General features: G+C 43.9%; 1 protein-coding gene across 4 annotated transcripts in view; it reads right to left on the reverse strand.

Annotated features, from left to right (window-relative positions):
• The window catches only part of LOC135221732 (tRNA (32-2'-O)-methyltransferase regulator THADA-like), a 219,250-nt gene that overhangs the window by 136,346 nt on the left and 63,693 nt on the right, over positions 1-19,211 (reverse strand). For all 4 annotated transcript variants that reach the window (XM_064259523.1, XM_064259524.1, XM_064259522.1 and 1 more), the window contains exon 4: positions 17,112-17,224. In XM_064259523.1, coding sequence (XP_064115593.1) covers positions 17,112-17,224 — 113 coding nt within the window. The remainder of the gene's footprint in view (positions 1-17,111; positions 17,225-19,211) is intronic.

Below are 19,211 nucleotides of genomic sequence, written 5' to 3' on the forward strand. Positions count from 1 at the left end.
TGTCCTCAAACTAGCCTCAGATACTGACAACTCGTCTTGCACTTTTATAATGCTTCTTAGAAAGACGTTATTTTTATTAAGCCTGGCTTCAGGAGCCAGAATTTCAGAACTGTCGGCTCTATCCAGAGATGCGGGTCATGTGGAATTCCTCCCCTCAGGAGAAGTTCTACTTTCACCGGATCGTAGCTTTTTAGCTAAAAATGAGGATCCCCTTGCAAGGTGGGCTCCTTGGAAAGTCATCCCACTTCCGCAAGATCCTTCTCTCTGCCCAGTATCAACTTTAAGAGCCTTTCTATCTCGTACATCCTCAAGATCCTCAGGTTCTCTCTTTATGAGAGAAAAAGGTGGCACTTTATCAGTAAAAGGAATCAGACAACAGATCCTTTACTTCATTAAACAAGCCAACCCTGATTCATTTCCAAAAGCACATGACATCAGAGGAGTAGCCACCTCAATTAATTACTTTCAACATATGAACTTGGAGGATCTTAAAAAGTATACTGGATGGAAATCACCGCCAGTCTTTAAACGTCATTATCTAAAGTCCTTGGAATCTTTAAAATTTTCTGCAGTAGCAGCGGGAAACATTGTTTCTCCTGATACTGCATAGTAGTTGTAGTATAGATCCAGGTCTCCTTTCTACCTACCTCGTCCAACATGCCTCACCCTATTGCCATGCTACTCGGAATACTCTAGCCTTAGCCGCTAGAATAATATTGGTGGATTGTCCCTTATTTTTTTGCTAGGGACATCCACATTATGTACATATAATGTACTTCAGTGTTTCTACCCTTATTTTTATGCTAGGGTAGAACACAATGTGTTTGTATATTTTGTAAATATCTTATTTAAGTGAATCACTCCTTGTTATTTGCCATTACATTATTATATGTTACTATATCTAATATAAGTTAATTTTTAAGTACTTTATATTGATTGCTTTCTTTATCATGCCATTGTATTAAGATAAGTTAGCTTTAAGTACTTTGTTTGTATACTGTAATGTTTCTGATTCACTTATATTATATATCTCTTTTTTTACTTTTGGGTTTCATTTGTCCTTATTCCCATCTTGTCTGTTTCTCTGGTATATTTTCATAGGCCGACACGAGCTGAGCCCAGAAAAGGGATTTTGACGGAGGAAAAATCTATTTCTGGGTGATTGGCTCGTGTCGCCCTATGAAAGTATCCTTAATATCATTCTTTCTAGGTAAAATTAATCTAAAATTACCAGAGAAAAACAAAATTAAGAAAATGTCAGTAAAACTGACTCGCTCACTCTATAAAAGAAGTGTCGGTATGAGAATATAGGCGAGTGGGATCACTACCACGAGTCATTCACCATTTAGACCTTCCAACATAAAATCCCCACCAGAGAGAGCTGATACCAAAGGGTGATGCGGCCGCTACTACTACTACTACCGACGCCACGGACAGCAGCGCCCCTAGCGGTCATCCTTAATCTATGAACATCTTGTCCTGCAGGGTGGGTAAAAGAAGACAGGGTGGGTTTCATAGGGCGACACGAGCCAATCACCCAGAAATAGATTTTTCCTCCGTCAAAATCCCTTTTTTGTATATTAATAAACCAAAACTATTTTATTTATCATAATTTAATCATAAATGATGATCCCTTTGCTCATATATCGTAGCCTGGGGCACTGCTTAGGCAAGATGGGGCACTCCTTCCTACGTAACCCCCTCTCTCCCCTTCACTAACTCGGCTTATTACAGCGAATTTTCTTCTGTATGTTAGCGAGATGTTTTCCTTGTATTTTCCTCTTTGGCATGACGACAATCTTGCCGAAACAAAGATAAACAAACGTAAATGCAAGAGAAATGTCAGAGGTGAAACTCAAAGGTGTACTCTCTTTTTACAAAGACAATTTAATAAATCATGATTATTATGAATTTCATATTCCATTTTGGGTATTAAAAAACCAAAACTATGTTATTTATCATAAATGAAGATCTCTTTGCTCAAAGATCGTAGCCTTGGGCACAGTGTGACGTGTGCTGTCAGGCAAGAAGGGGGCGTTACTAGTCAACCCTCCCCTCTCTCTTCACTAACTACGCGTATATTATGATATTCTGTAATAATACTTGAGCGATTTTTCTTCGTCTGTATGTTAGCGAGATGTTTTCCTTGTCTTTTCCTCATTGGCATGATGAACTTCTTGCCGAAACATACATAAACATACGTAAAAGCAAGCGAATGTCACGAGGTGAAACTCGAACGTGTAACCTACTTGACGTCTATGGTCCAACTGATTCATGATTGAACCAGATACTCGCTTCAGACGCTTCTGCGAGCTACAAAATCTCTACAGATGCCATTTCTCACAATTTCTTTGCCAATAATTATCAAAATTTACAATAACAGAAGAAATATTGCATTTTCTTGTACGGATGAATGTTTTAGGCTTATTGAGTTATGTTTACTAATTACCCTGTAACTACGAAAGTAAGAGGAATTTTGACGAAATATTTCGTATACATATTCTCCATTGCCACATGAAGCTCCATGAATTTTTTCATGACTTTGCATTTTTCGCCCTATACCACCATATATAAGGGTTCCGGCCGGCCCCCTTAATGAAGTCCCTGGGACTTCTGGTGAATTTTGAAAAGTCACATCTGACCCCAACGCAGTCCATCGTTTATCTGGGGATTCAGATGGATTCAGTGGCTTTTCAGGCTTTTCCGTCCCAGGGACGTCAGCAGCAATGCTTAAGCAAAGTGTCAGCCTTTCTGGGGAAAGAATCATGCTCGGTGAGGGAATGGATGAGTCTGCTGGGGACCATTTCCTCGCTGGAGAAGTTTGTTTCCCTGGGGAGGCTGCACCTCAGACCTCTTCAGTTTTTCCTGTCAGACAACTGGAAACACAAGGACGATATGGATATGATCTTGGAGATCTTGGAAGAGGTAAAAGAACACCTAAGGTGGTGGTTCGATCCTTTGAAGCTGGCGGGGGGAGTTTCCCTCAAGCTTCAGAGCCCCGACCTTGTGTTGTTCTCCGACGCGTCTGCCACGGGGTGGGGAGCAACACTGGGGGGGGAAGGAAGTGTCAGGCACCTGGAGAGGGGAACAGGTGTCCTGGCACATAAACCTCAAGGAGCTGGCAGCCATTCATCTAGCGCTCTAGTTCTTCCATCTAGCGCTCCAGTTCTTCCAAGACAAAGTTTCTCGTCGGATAGTGCAAATTAACTCAGACAACACCACAGCTCTGGCATATATCAAGAAGCAGGGAGGAACACACTCATGGTCCCTGTTCACTCTAGCGAAGGAGATTTTGTTGTGGGCGAGGGCACGCGACGTCACGATCCTTACGAGGTTCGTCGCAGGCGTCGAGAACATCCATGCAGACCTCCTCAGTCGGCAAGGTCAGCTGCTGCCGACCGAATGGACCCTACATCAAGATGTATGCCAGGAGCTGTGGAGTTTGTGGGGACGTCCTCTCGTGGACATCTTCACGACGTCGAGAACGAAAAGACTTCCGCTTTACTGCTCCCCGGTTCTGGATCCAGGAGCAGTGGCGATAGACGCCCTTCTCTGGGACTGGACAGGGCTAGACCTTTACGCCTTTCCCCCTTTCAAGATCCTACGGGAAGTTCTGAGAAAGTTTGCAGCTTCAGAGGGGATGAGGATGACGCTAGTCGCCCCTTTCTGGCCTGCGACAAACTGGTTCACAGAGGTCATGTCCTTCGTAGTAGACTTCCCGAGGATGCTTCCGTCAAGGATAGATCTACTCAGACAGCCCCACTTCGAGAGGTACCACAAAAACCTATCCGCTCTGAGTCTGACTGCGTTCAGATTATCCAAAAGCTGGCCAGAGCGAGAGGTTTTTCAAGACCTGTGGCAAGAGCGATTGCCAATGCAAGAAGAGCTTCCTCTCTCGCAGTGTACCAATCGAAGTGGGCCGCTTTCAGGAGCTGGTGCAAGAAGAAGGGCATTTCCTCCACCACGACCTCTGTGAACCAGATCGCTGACTTCCTCCTTTACCTGAGGAAGGACTTGAAGCTGGCAGTCATGACGATAAAAGGCTACAGAAGTGTGCTGTCTGTAGTCTTTCGACACAGAGGCCTGGACTTGGCTAACGACAGAGACCTTCACGATCTCTTAAGATCATTCGAGACAACGAAGGTACCTCAACCTAAAGTACCATCATGGAACTTGGACGTGGTTCTAAAGTTTCTTATGTCCAGCCGTTTCGAACCGCTTCACGCTCCTTCACTTAGAGACGTGACAAGAAAAACCGTTTTCCTAACTGCTCTGGCAACGGCGAAGAGAGTTAGCGAAATCCAAACTATGAGTAAGCATGTTGGTTTTATGAACCACAATGCCGTTTGTTCTTTGAGCCCAACGTTTCTGGCAAAGAACGAGAATCCGTCCAACCCTTGGCCTACGACTTTTGAGATTAAGGGTATGGCCGAAATCGTTGGTCGGGAGCCAGAGAGAGTCCTGTGCCCTGTCAGGGCTCTCAAATTCTACTTGCGGAGAACGAAGGATTGTAGAGGGCCTTCTGGTAACTTGTGGTGTTCAGTCAAAAGGCCAGATCTGCCAATGTCTAAGAACGCTAGAGGGACACCATCAAAGAGGCGCATTCTTCTTGTAGTGACATAGATATGAAGCTGTTTACAGTGAACGCCCACGAAGTGAGGGCTATCTCTACCTCGGTAGCCTTTCATAAGAACATGGCACTCAGTGACATTTTGAGTGCCACCTTTTGGCGTAGCAACTCGGTGTTCGCTTCACACTACCTGCGGGAGGTGAAGACAACATACGAGAACTGCTATTCGCTTGGGCCATACGTCGCTGCAGACATTATTTTGGGGGCAGGAAGTAGCACTCATCCTATCCTATAGAGATTGGTTAGGTGAGCTTTTAATTATTGTGTTGTTTATGGTTGTAGGGTCGACCGCCTAAGGCGGACCTCCCTTCCTTTAGTCTAGTTATGTGGGATTTAACCTTTGGTAGGCTAGACCAGGTGGTATTTTTTGCTTCGTTGCCCTCATTGTATGGTCAAATGGTCTAGTCGCATTGTGGTCACGCCCCCGTTGACAAATCATCTAGAACTCACCAGCTACATAGGTCACTACCTTGCTGGAGACTCTAGTAAAGCAGAAGCAGACTTGGGTGACAGTAATCACGAAGTCAGCTATGCTAACAGGTAAGGAACCAAGATGTGTTATGTTTCCTAAATCCTATTCTGTCTCTCCCCACCTCCAAAGGTGGGATTCAGCTATATATATATATATCTGACAGGTAAGCTTCATGAACAAAATGATATTGTTATGATACAATAAAGTTTGTTCATACTTACCTGGCAGATATATATAATCAAAGTGCCCACCCACCTCCCCTAAGGAGACAGTGGGAATTGAAAATCTGAATAGAAAATGGGAATGGTTCCTGATACCCGCCTCCCAGCGGTGAGAATGGGTACTAACCACCTGACTCCCACTACGAGTGTGGTAAGTTTTGAAATTCTGTCATACTTCGGAGAATACAGCTATATATATATCTGCCAGGTAAGTATGAACAAACTTTATTGTATCATAACAATATCATATTTCCCTTGTTCTTGTCTTTCTGTATGAAGGATGTTCTCCCTGTGGTCATCCATTTGGGCATATGGTGGTTTGTGATACAATGCTGGACTTGTTCTGCTATTCGTGGTTGTAAGATCTTGGGGTTTTTGAGCCTGTATCCATGGACTTCATCAGGACCTGGTGCTTTCCAGTTGGGCATCTTCTTTAGTTGGTGTCTGACTGTGTCTTTCATGATCTTGGTGAATCTTTGTTTTATTCCCCAACTTTCTCCTGGCTCGACTTCCCAGAGCCACGTTGCATGTTTGTTGTGTGACACCGGATTGCTCCATATATTTTCCCAGAGTCTCTCACTTGATTCACCTTAAGGAATTTCCTGGTGGTTGTCTTCCCTCCTAGTTAGATAGATAATCTTTTCTGGTTGGTTCCAAAGAATTTATTCTGTTGATATCCTTTATTCCTATTCATGAACTGTTGGATCTTATGTGCTTTAGCTTTAAGCCTCTGTTTTATATCTTCTATTGTGTTGTTTGGTCCCTTCTCCTCAACTTTGTATTTCTCGTTCAGTTCCTCTCATTTTCTTCCTTCTTAGCCTCCTTTCTGCCATCTCTTTCAGTTTACTCAAGTCAGATCTAATTGCCATGATTTGTTTTTCCAGGCACCTTTTCCAAGGCGGTTGCTGTTTTGGTTTCTGTTGTAATGGTGGTGTTGGTGTTATAATTAAGTCACAGGACTGGAAAGTTGTAAACTCGTCAGTGTCTCTCAAAACATCATACAGTGAGCATCTGTTCTGATATATGAATTATATGCCTCAGTAAACTTAATGCTAACATATGAATAGTGAAATAAACATGAAATTTTAAGATAAAATATATTCTTTCATTCCTTACATAACATTGCAGTGCATTCATCATTTATCATCTTGTGTTTCATAGAGTATTGTAGTTTAAATGTCATGGATGAAAATGCTACAAATAATTATAGGTAAGGCTATCAATATGGAAATAACAAGAAAAAGTTTAATATTAATCTCTCTCTCTCTCTTTCTCTCATCTTCATGTGGTCATGTCCTGGTCACATAGTCGATGATGTCACCATCGTAATCATGATCCCCCAATAGAAGCAGTCTCATGGGGGAAAAGAAGAATAAGACGTCATTATCGTAACTATCATTATTACTATCATCCTCTCTCATACCATATAGTGGAAATATCTAAATGAAAAAATCGTATAATAATATGTATATAAGAAAAAGGAATAATGAGAGGGATACAGGAGAAAGTGAGAAAAGATGATATAATGAAAGAAAAACCAATGGGACGGATGAATTTCTTCCATAAGATATCAATATCTCTGAGAAATTATTTTTTTTATGTAGAGACTTCCCCTAATGGATATGAGAGAGGGTGATAGTGACAATGATAGTGACGATATGACGTCTTATTTTTTCTTTTCCCCCCAAAAGACTACTTCTATCGAGAGATCGTGATACTAATAGTAATATTAAATCTAATTGTGATATTTCCATCTACACTAGCGTCTGTTACATCAGGAAGAAACGTTGTTTTATGCTAAACATCCCTTTAGTTAATAAACCAAAGCAGTATGTATACCTTTCTGTGTAAGCTCCCAGTCATTCTATATTCCTGTGAGTGGACTTTAATGTGCATATCGCCTTAGTACTCATCCTAGAATCCAATGTCTTTGCAAATGCAAATATCTTGACTGCTTACGAGAGAAAATTGGACCCCCATGGAAGCAGCGCCAGGAGCAATCAAGCAATTTTCTGTGCACAAACCTTATTTCTGTGCCTGGATCATTTTCCAGCCATGTGTCCTGGTTGACCTGCAATCAACCGCCTTCCATTTAATTTCTGGACCTGCTCGAGTTCTTGTCACCCTTAAGGTGTAAATTGCTGACTCACCTAAATTAGTGTACACTCGACAAGAAAACTGAAGATACAGTTTTCATTAGCTTTCGTTCATCGAATTTCCCATTTGTTTGTACTGAAAAGACATAATATCGCTAAATTTACTCTAGAATATGAAAATACACTGCAAATTATATCATATAAGTTAAAACTGCAAAACAAAACCGTTCAGATACTTGAAAAAACGATATATGTCCGAAGCAATTGGAATTTCTCAGATGGATTCGTTCATAGAGATCTGGTAGATAGAATGTGAATTTCTGATTGTAGTACTATATATCACGACGACAATATTTACTCGTTTTCCTTCATGAACGGGAATATTATTGCATCATCGTAAATGGTGAATGCAATTATTTTAGTTTCTACAAACTCATGTTTGTATTCCAACGCGATTAAAGTCATCTGACGTCAATGGCAGTCAATGTTGTGACGGCTAAGGTAGGTTGCGCAAATCTAGTTGCATCCGCAAGAGTGTTTTCTATGATGTGAGGAGGAACCCTAGAACTTCAAAGCGGGAAAGCGCAAGTCACTGGATACTGGTTTACGTAACGGATTTCACACTTTGATTACTTTGACATTGACATGGATCGAATGGTAGTTGCTGCTTACAAAGCTACTGTCTTTAAACATAAATCTTTATCAAGGTTAAAGTAGCATGTCAGCTCAAAGATTTTCTGGCTATACGCTCCCATTACAAAGCAGTTCGTAGTAGCCTACAGCCCTACGCGACTGCATTTCTTTGCCGCGAGGCTGAAAGATCTCCCAACACATCAGCATTAATTGCCTGTGAGTTATTTGTGGTAATAAATATTTTTACTTAACACAGCTTTTTTCGTGATTGATTTGTGGATGAACCCCGATTTTCAAAAGTACGGACCATATCAAGAGAGTAAGAATGACCGCAGCCTGTGCCTAAAATTTTCCACGTCTTTTTACAATCTGAATGTTACGGCAACTGTCGAATGAAATCAAGATTATGGTATGAATTTCTTAGAGAATTAACTTGAATATTATGATCCTTCAAATTTCATCTAGCATAGTGCAGCACGATCTTGGCAGTCATATCAACCTGTTTCCCAGGTATCTGTGCACCGATTCACCGCTTTTTCTTCTGCCTTTCCCCCGTCACAAGTCCGTCACTCTCTCTCTCTCTCTCTCTCTCTCTCTCTCTCTCTCTCTCTCTCTCTCTCTCTCTCTCTCTCTCTCTCTCTCTCTCTCTCCACCTCTAAAACATACTTTAAAAATATATATTACCACTCAGTCTCCCTAAGAAAATATAATGAAATTAAGTAGTTATAAATAGGCCTAAGCTTTCACGTAAGCAGATTTTGCTCTCTCTCTCTCTCTCTCTCTCTCTCTCTCTCTCTCTCTCTCTCTCTCTCTCTCTCTCTCTCTCTCTCTACTTTTAAAACACATTTGAAATAATATTAACACTCAATCTCTCAAAGTAAATATAATGAATTAAGTATCTCTATAGATAGCCTATGCTTGCGCACTCTCTCTTTCTTCCTCTCTTCCAAGTTTCTCTCTCTCTCTCTCTCCACTTTTGAAACATTTGAAAAAATATCATCACTTAATCTCTCAAAGTAAATATATAATGAATTATCTCTATCGATAGGCCTATGCTTGCGCGCTCTCTCTCTATCGTCATAATATTTCATTCTTTACTGTATTGTTCCTCATGATTTCCACAAGTACTGCCCAAATTTTAAAATACTTTCTCTCATTGTTTCAGATCCGTCTTCAATTACGTATGAATTTTACGTCAGTTTAGTGTCAAACATTACTTATGAATAAGGTTTCACAGTAGGTTTTAAAAAGGGATGATCGATATTCTACCCTGAACTGACGTCACCAAACTAACATTAACGAATAATATAGAGCCTGTTTCTACATCCAAGTATAAATGATTATAGGACCTCTACCAGATCTTTATGGTGTAAAGTTAATGGAAATCTAGAAAGCAACGAACGCTATGATTTTGAAGCTCCGCCCCCTTTCTAGAGTTGCCAGGTGTGGCATTATTGAACGATATATGTCCGAAGATTTCAAAAAACTGTATCTTGACTTTCCTTGCCGAGTGTACATATACTTCAGTTAAACAGGAATTTCTAGGTTTTATACAATTTCTTCCTTTCATTGATACCGATCGTCAGCCATAGATTTTTCTTATGTTTCTGTTCTCTAGCATGGCCTTTTAGGGGTGCCAGTAAGTCACTTCCAAAGTTTTTCAGACTACGACAACGGGAAAAATGATATTGTTAGTATACAATAAAGTTTTGTACATACTTACCCGGCAGATATATACGATTAATGGCCCGCCCAGCCTCCCCTCAGGAGACAGGTGGAAGATAAAAATTCTGGTTAGAAAACGGGAATGGTTCCTATTCCCGCCACCCAGCGGCGGGAGTGGGCTGGTCACCTGACCTACCTGTCGCGTGTGCCGCGAGTTTTGAATTCTGTCGGGATGTCAGAGACTATAGCTAAGTATATATCTGCCGGGTAAGTATGTACAAAACTTTATTGTATACTAACAATATCATTTTTGTACATGCAACTTCCCCGGCAGATATATACTTAGCTGATTGACACCCTTGGTGGAGGGCAAGAGACAGTTACATACTAATTATTTATGAATATAAAAACAGGGAAACAACATACGTTGTAGGTATATTAAAAAACAACCTTGGTTCCTACCTGATATGGAAGAAGACTTCATTGATACTGTCTATGAGTCTGCTTGCCATCAGAGTTTCAGAGAGGATGAGACCTGTGACTGATAACCCTTTCGGATCATGCCAATGGGGGCTTACCCGCTTACATGGCAGAGCCTTTTCTTGGATCGTACCAATGGGGGCTGACCCACTTACATGGCAGAACCTTGACCTGTATCATACCAACGGGGGCTAACCCTCTTACATGATAGAGCTTTAGGTAATAAAGACACTACAAGGAGCATAACGACCAATCCCGATCACCTGACCACACTAACATGTTAGAACTACGATTTGAAAGGGGTCAACTCCTGCACCCTCTTTCAATCGACCAATAAAACGCACCAAAAACCATTAAAAACCATAACCTAATAAAACTAAAAAGGATTGGGTTCAGCTCCCTGTCCCAGCAACGAATCCGCAGATACGTACGCTCCTAGAGTAAAGCATTTGTCGTACGTCACTTGAATGTCTCTCAAGTAATGGGATGCAAAGACTGAATTGCATCTCCAAAAAGTTGACTCCACTAGAGTCTGTATCGACAAGTTCTTGTGGAATGCCAAAGAGGTAGCGACTGCTCTTACCTCGTGAGCTTTAACTCTAAGGAGGTCCAGTTGTTCTTCTTTACACGCTAAATGGGCTTCCTTGATTACATCTCTGATGAAGAACGCCTGAGCATTTTTTGAGATCTGTCTTCCGGGATCTCTAACTGAGCACCATAAACTCTCCTTACTCCCCTTTAGTTCGTTCTTCCTTTCTAAGTAGAACTTAAGGCTTCTAACTGGGCAAAGAGCCCTTTCTCGCTCTGTACCTACTAGAGACGAAAGTCCTTTTACCTCGAAGGTCCGAGGCCAAGGTTTCGAAGGGTTCTCATTCTTCGCCAAAAACATCGGTTTGAAGGAACAGAACGCCGAGTCGTTCCTGAAGCCAACATTATGTTCTAAGGCTTGTAGTTCGCTTACTATTTTTGCTGAGGCTAGCGCGACCAAGAATAAAGACTTCCTTGTCAGATCTCTGAACGTAGCCTTACGGGGAGGTTCGAATTTGGGGGTCATCAAGTACTTTAGGACCACATCTAAGTTCCAACTAGGTGCTCTAATACCTCTGTTCTTTGACGTCTCGAAGGATTTAATCAGATCATGTAAATCTTTGTCTTCCCCAATGTTAAGGCCTCTATGCCTGAAGACTGAAGATAGCATACTTTTATAGCCCTTAATTGTAGAGACTACTAGATTACATTTTTCCTTCAAGTAAAGGAGGAAATCAGCTATATCTGTCACAGAGGTACTGGAAGAGGATATCTTCTGAGTCCTACACCATCTGCGAAACACATCCCACTTCGACTGGTAGACTCGAATAGTAGATGGTCTTGCTCTTGCGATCGCTTTCGCAACTTCTCGAGAAAAACCTCTCGTTCTGACAAGTCCTTCGATAGTCTGAAGGCAGTTAGAGCGAGAGCGGGCAGGTTTTTGTGATACCTGTCGAAGTGGGGTTGTCTGAGAAGATCGCTCCTGTTTGTTTGGGAGAGATCTCGGAAAGTCTACTATCCATCCCAGTACCTCTGTGTACCAGTTTTGCGCTGGCCAGAACGGGGCTATGAGGGTCAGTTTGGCTCCCTCTGCTGCTGCAAACTTCCTTACTACTTCCGATATGATCTTGAACGGAGGAAAAGCATACCCGTCTATTCCGGACCAATCGAGGAGAAGGGCGTCCACCGAAATCGCCCTTGGGTCGGCGATCGGGGAGCAGTAACTTTCCAGCCTGTTGTTCCAATGGGTGGCAAAAAGATCTATATTTGATCTCCCCCAGAGGTTCCATAGTCTGTTGCATACCTCCTGATGCAACGTCCATTCTGTAGGCAGTACTTGGTCTCTCCTGCTCAGAAGGTCGGCTCTTACATTTTTGTCCCCTTGAATGAATCTCGTCAGGAGAGTGATTCTTCTCTCTTCTGCCCAAAGCAGTAGTTCTCTTGCCTTTTTGTAAAGGGAGAACGAGTGCGTCCCTCCTTGCTTCTTGATGTAAGCTAAGGCTGTTGTGTTGTCCGAATTGATCTGCAGGACTGAACCTGAGATCTGAGCCTCGAAGTGTATGAGAGACAGGTGAATTGCTGTTAATTCCTTCATATTGATGTGCCAGTACACCTGTTCTCCCCTCCAGGTGCCTGACACTTCTCTCGTCCCTAGAGTGGCTCCCCACCCCGCATCTGAGGCGTCGGAATACAACACTAGCCGAGGGTTCGGAACATGAAGGGATACTCCTTCGTTGATCCTGCACGGATTCATCCACCAACGAAGGTCCTCCTTTATTTCCTTCGTGATCTGGAAGGAATCGGACAGATTTGGGATCTCTGATCCCAATGTTCTCTTAGATAGAACTGTAAAGGCCTTAGGTGAAGCCTTCCTAGAGAAATGAACTGTTCCAACGAGGAAAGGGTCCCCAGAAGACTCATCCATTCCCTCGCGGAACATTGTTCTTTCTCTAGGAAGGTTGCTACTTTTTCCAAGCAGCGGTTCTGTCTTTCCTGTGATGGCAATACATGAAAACCCCGAGAATCCATCCGAATCCCCAGATAAACAATGTTCTGCTGGGGAATCATCTGGGATTTCTCGAGGTTTACCAACAGTCCCAAGGACTGTGTTAACTCCAGTGTCAGCTTTAAGTCCTCCAGACATCTGACTCGCGACTGTGCTCGTATCAGCCAGTCATCTAGATACAAGGATATTCGAATCCCTTCGAGATGAAGCCAGTGAGCCACATTTTTCATCAGCCCTGTGAACACTTAAGGGGCTGTTGAGAGTCCGAAGCATAGGGCCCGAAATTGAAATACTCTTCCTTGAGCCATAAATCTGAGGTATTTCCTGGAAGACGGGTGTATAGGCACGTGGAAATAAGCATCCTGCAGGTCCAGGGATACCATCCAGTCCCCTGGACGCAGGGCTGCTAACACCGAGGCTGTCGTCTCCATTGTGAACTTCCTCTTTGCTACGAACACGTTCAGGGCGCTCACGTCCAGAACTGGCCTCCAACCTCCTGAACTTTTCGGAACCAAGAACAGGCGATTGTAAAACCCCTGAGAAGAGAGATCTTTTACTTCCTCTATGGCTTCCTTGTAAATCATCTGGTCCACGAGATGTAGAAGGGCTTGTTTCTTGACAGAATCCTTGTAGTTTGCTGTCAACTCCCTTGGAGTTGTAGTTAAGGGAGGTTTTTCCCTGAAGGGGATTAAATATCCTTTCTTTAGGATGGATAGGGACCAGGCATCGGCACCTTTCTGTGCCCAAGTTTCGTAAAAGTTTAGAAGCCTGGCACCCACTTTTGTCTGGAGGACCACAGTCTCACTGGGTCTTGACGAACGGCCTTCGAGAAGACCTTCCTCTCTTCTCCGATCGTCTACTTCTGAGAGAAGATCTAGGGGCAGACCTTCCCCGAAAGGGCTGCTGGAAGGGAACTTTCTCCTTCTTCAAAACCTGAACAGCAGGTTTTAGCCTTTTAGCTGACTGGGCCAACAGGTCCTGTGTGGCCTTTTCTGATAAGGTCTTCGATATATCCTTCACTATTTCCTGAGGAAAAAGGTGACTAGAGAGGGGCGCGTATAACAGGGAGGATCTCTGCAGAGGCGAAACAGATTTTGTTAAGAAGGAGCTAAACACTGCCCTCTTCTTCAAAATACAGGATCCAAAAAGGGATGCCACTTCATTGGAGCCATCCATAACTGCCTTGTCTAGGCAGGTTAATACGCTGCCCAACTCTTCCATGGTAACGAAGTCTGGTTCTTGAGACTTCTTGGCTAAAGCTCCCAAAGCCCAGTCCATGAAGTTAAAGACTTCGAGAGTCTTGAAGAGGCCCTTGATGAGATGATCAACCTCACACATTCCCCAAGAGGCTTTTGCAGAATGCAGAGAGCGTCGTCTTGACGAATCTACAAGAGCGGAAAAGTCCGCATCTGAGGACGAAGGGAGTCCCAGGCCCATTGGCTCCTTGGTGTCATACCACATACCTGGTTTTCCCGTCAGCTTAGAAGGAGGACAAGCGAATACCGTCTTCCCCGCTTCCTTCTTAGATCTGAGCCAGCTCTCGAGGCTCTTCAGAGACTTTCTCATAGAAAGAGTAGGAGTCATCCTAACGAAGGAGGAGGGCTTCGACAGTTTCGTACTAGATAATAAAGATCCCGGAGAAGGGGGATCCGACGGGCGTAGCGAGTCTCCAAACACCGGCAACAAAAGAGAAGCAAGTCTCTTATAGTCCGAAACTCCTGCATCTTTGGAGATCTCTTCTTCCGAAACTTCTTCCAAAAGCGATGCAGGCGAAGAGGGCTTTGCCTTTTCAGGAGACCGATCCGGAGAAAGAAGCCTTTTTCTTTCGTGAATCCTAACTGTAGGAGAATCAATGTCCCTTTGCTGGATATCCGAAACCTTGTTTCTATCCTCCTTCCTGCACGAGTCCTGGAGCTTCCCTATACTCGGGCTTCTGCTCTGCTCCTTGCGCCTGCTAGGAGAGGCGCTTGCGTCCTGAATCAGACGCCTGTGAGGCGAAGAGCGCCTGCGAGGAGAAAGGAGAACATCCTGTCCCTGGCGCCAAGAAGGAGAGGCGCTTGCGTCCTGGTGAGTGCGCCTGGACCAAGAAGGAGAGGCCTTGCGTCCTGGTTAGAGGCTGCCGGTCCAAGAAGGAGAGGCATTTGCGTCCTGATGAGGACGCCTGGAAGGCGAAATGCGCCTGCGAGGAGAAAGGAGAACCCTTTGTTCCCGTCGTCCAGTAGCGGAGACGTTTGCGTCCTGGTAACTGCGTCTAGCAGGCGAATAGCTCTTTTTCCCTTTGCGTCCATCCGGAGAGGCGCTAGATTCTCTCCTATCCCTCCTGGGAGGCGAAGAACACTTGTCCAAATCGAGGCGCCTATTCGGCGATACTCTTGCGTCCTTAGAAGGATATCTATAAGATCCTACGGGACTCCTGATTCCTGGGTACTTGCCAGAGGGAGAGGGTTGTTCCTTCGGGAAAGGTCTAGAGGACGAACGAACGCTCCTTCCTTCTTGCGGAGCTCTGAAAAGAGAGGGGCTCTCTTCTCTCCCGGAGCTCTTAGCCGCACGAATTCTCTCACGAGAAATCCGCGAATCAGGCTCCTGATACTTGCCATGAGAGGCGTAATCGTCTCTAGAAAAACTCCTGGGAGAACTCTTGCTCGTAGGGAGTTTCCGATTAGCGTTCTTAGCAGGAGAGGACACACGAGTCCTGTCATATCCAACTGAAGAAGGTCTCGCTGGGGACGAAAACCTTTCAGGCGAGGAGCGTCTGCTAACGCCAGGGCGCCTACTCTCTGAGGCTCTCCTAACAGAACTCTTGATGGGAAGAGAAACGTCTTTCTTCCTAGAAGAGCCTTCAGAAAGAACTCCTACTAAGGCAGACAACTGCTGTTGGAGTCCTACCAAGACTTCCTTCGTCTTGTGTGCGAAACCTTCAGGAGAAGAGTCAGGAGATCTCGTAGCTCTCTTCTTACGAGCAGGAGAATACTCCGGAAAAGGTTCAGGACTGGAATGCAACGCTTCGCTTGCTGGCGTTTTCCAGGTTCTCTTAAGAGGACGCGACTTAGAAGCAGAACTCCATCCTCTTCTTGGAGACGAAGAGTCTGAGTCCGAAAAGCACTTCCTGAGGACGCTTTTGCAGTAGCTGTCCTTGGCAGCCTGGGAAGCGGCTACAGGATCTGCCGAAGGGACGCCTGACCGTTGGGAATACTCTACATCCCCTTGCGGCTTTGCGACATTCCTCCTCCCTTGGTCATGGGAGTCTGAAAGAGGTCTAGGCCTAGGAGCAATGCGGAGTCGGTCAGACGCCCCCTCCACTTCACTGGGGACACTGCACAAATCACTGCACACATCACTGCGCTTACCTTCATTGCTTGCAGTTGCGATTTCAAGCTGATTATTGAGGCTCTCATTGCAGCCATTTCCGTAGACGCATCTACAGGTTCGCTGCTGGGGGAAGGGGCTGAAACCAAACTATGAGCAGGTGAATTAACAGAAGAGTTAGGAGCTACTTCCTGCTCAATAGAGCAGGATCTACTTGAGCTTCTGATGGAAGCCCTCCTAACTCTATCTTTCTCAAGTTTCCTTACATAAGAAGCCAAGGTCTTCCATTCCACTTCCGTTAAACCCTCACATTCCAGACAGGTGTTAGTCGCAGAACAATCATTCCCCCTACATTTTTTACAGACCGTGTGAGGATCCACTGATGCTTTCGGTAGCCTCACCTTACATTCCTCTTTCGTACACACTCTAAATACAGGTGCCACGTCAGACATTTTAAAGAGTATCCAAACCAAAATCCAAAAAACGGTCCACGATAAGCGTATGCCAAAACCAAAGATCAATGTACATCACCAAAGGTCAAACAGATAATCCTCGGCCAACGAGAAAAGAATTCCAAAGCAGGAGGTACCAACAACGGTGTTGTTGCTACCAGCGACAGAAAAATTCTGGTTAGAAAACGGGAATGGTTCCTATTCCCGCCACCCAGCGGCGGGAGTGGGCTGGTCACCTGACCTACCTGTCGCGTGTGCCGCGAGTTTTGAATTCTGTCGGGACGTCAGAGACTATAGCTAAGTATATATCTGCCGGGGAAGTTGCATGTACAAAACATAATAGTACATAATTACTATTATTATTATCATTATCATTATTATTATAATAACCACCCTAGTTAGAAAAGCAAAATGCTAAAAGCCAAGGGCTACAATAAGGAAAGAAGCCTAATACAATTAGAATAAATAAAGAAGTAAAGAATAAACTGCATTAAACAAATAACAAAGAAAGTCTTATCTAAATAACTAAATTATTTAAAATCTACACCAGCTAGTAAGGAACTTAAATGTAATTTGGGAAAAGTTGAAAGCATCAAGATACAAAGTAAATAAGGGTGCCTTACTTTGAAATTTTTATTCGAAGCTGTGCCTTGGATGGAAGCTGCAACAGACATGCCAGTAGAATGTTTGTGACAACTTGAGCACTTTCTTCTGACTTTACAGATGCACATAATAGCTGAAACAAAGAATGGACTGTGAGTAAACTGAAGCAATTTTCCTGCATAACACCACTTTAATTTGTACATAAAAGGTGTTGAATTTCATCCCACAAAATGGTGAATTTTTTTATTTGTATCTCCAATCTTTCAGGAAGAAGGCAATTATAGATCTACAACAGGTTTTGATGTAGGAAAACTTATTTTTGGTAGCCTCTGTTCTCCCTCAAAGTAGTTACATCTCATGGTCCCCCCAGGACTCCATAAGACAGACCAACCAATTACAAAGAATTCTCTTATAGTTGGTCTATGCCAAAATAGTGTTTGTTGGCACAGGGACAGAATATAAAGGACTCAGGACAGGGGAACTCTATCTCGTATCCCATAACGACTACCTCGGCTCTTTATGTCTCACTCATATTTTGGCCACTTTCATTACACTCTGGTCTGTCCATGAGTTCACTAGGCCCCAGGTTGTGCTCCCAATTTTTGTGTTTAACTACACATTTTTTTTTTTTTTACTCATCACACCAACCAAGCTAAGTATTAGTTCTATAAAAATTTTAATGAGCAGGCTGATCCTGTCGAGTACGCTGTCAAGCAGATGGATGCATTGGACAGAGGCGGATCTTACACAAAAGGGATCGTATATCCTTCTTGAAGCACCTGAACTAACCACTGCTCTACTCATCTCTGACTCCATACGACAGGGAAGCCCACCAAGAAACCTCCCTTTAAGCCAGCAGACAAGTGATTGGGAGGGTCTCTCTCCCCCTACGGGTGTGCAAGACCCTCCTAATCACTTGTCTGCTGGCTTAAAGGGAGGTTTCTTGGTGGGCTTCCCTGTCATGCGCAGGCTAGTCCTCGGTCTTTGCTGCCACCTCGATTTACCCCCTCGAAAGGGTTGCTTCTGAAGCGGGGAAGCTTTAGCTCCTGTAGTGGGAGGTTCCTTTGGTCATCTCCCTGACTGAGACAGAAGGTCATTAGTCGACTTCTTTTTGAGGTCTGACAGCACCTGTTGAATGGTCTCTTCTGGGAACAGGTGAGACTTACACAAGGGAGAAAACATCAAGGCTGATTCTGGTTCGTAGTAACCCCTCGGCATGCAAAAGAGCACCACACTCTTTTTGAGTACTCCCGTAGTGAAGAGAGTGGCTAAATCACCTGAGCCGTCTCTCACTGCCTTGTCCGTGCAAGCCAAAGTGTTGATCCAGTCCAATGAAAATTCCTCATCCAAGGACTGACACTCCTCTATCTTCCTGGCTAATGTTGCTATCGTCCAGTCCAGAAAACTAAAGACTTCGATCACCTTGAATAAGTCCTTCACCAGGTGATCAAAATCGGGCAAGGAGAACATTACTTTTGCAGCTGAGAACACTGCACTTCTATGCGAATCCACAAGATCAGAAAAGTCTCCTTGAAAGGAGGTAGATACTCCCAAGGAAGGAATTTCTCCAGTCGCATAGTACCGGTAGGATTTATTCTGTAGCTTCGAAAGGGGGTTAGACAAAAGAGGCCTTACCCGACTCTCGCTACCTAGAAAGCCACTCCTCTGCTTCTTTAAGGGCTTTCTTGGCCGACTGGGAAAAAACCAGTTTTGGCAATCCAGGAGGAGCTGACTTTCTATCCTTCACGAACATAGAAGGTGGAGAAGAAGACGAAGCTAGCTCAAAGAAGTCCGGATAAGTCAGCAACAAAAACTTCAACAAGCTCGAGTACACTGAAGAAGCTTTTAATTCCTGCTCTTGTGCTTCCTCTTCAGAAAGGACTGATGACACACCATCCTCCTCTCCTGTCTGATTTGTCGCTTTCTTCAAAAAACCCATTAGCTCTTGAAGCTACCGCTTGAAAGGGCCAAAAGGTGAATCATCTTCCAAAGGCCTGGTCTTCATATCTTCCGAGGTCGAAGTCGAAATCACAGCTGTTGAACGGCTCTTTTTAGAAGAATAGCAACTAGAAGGTGAAGCGATGCAATTAGCAGGAGGTGAACGAGTCAAAACTCCTTTC

The sequence above is a fragment of the Macrobrachium nipponense genome, chromosome 3 (assembly GCF_015104395.2).
Source record: "Macrobrachium nipponense isolate FS-2020 chromosome 3, ASM1510439v2, whole genome shotgun sequence".
Lineage (NCBI taxonomy): Eukaryota > Metazoa > Arthropoda > Malacostraca > Decapoda > Palaemonidae > Macrobrachium > Macrobrachium nipponense.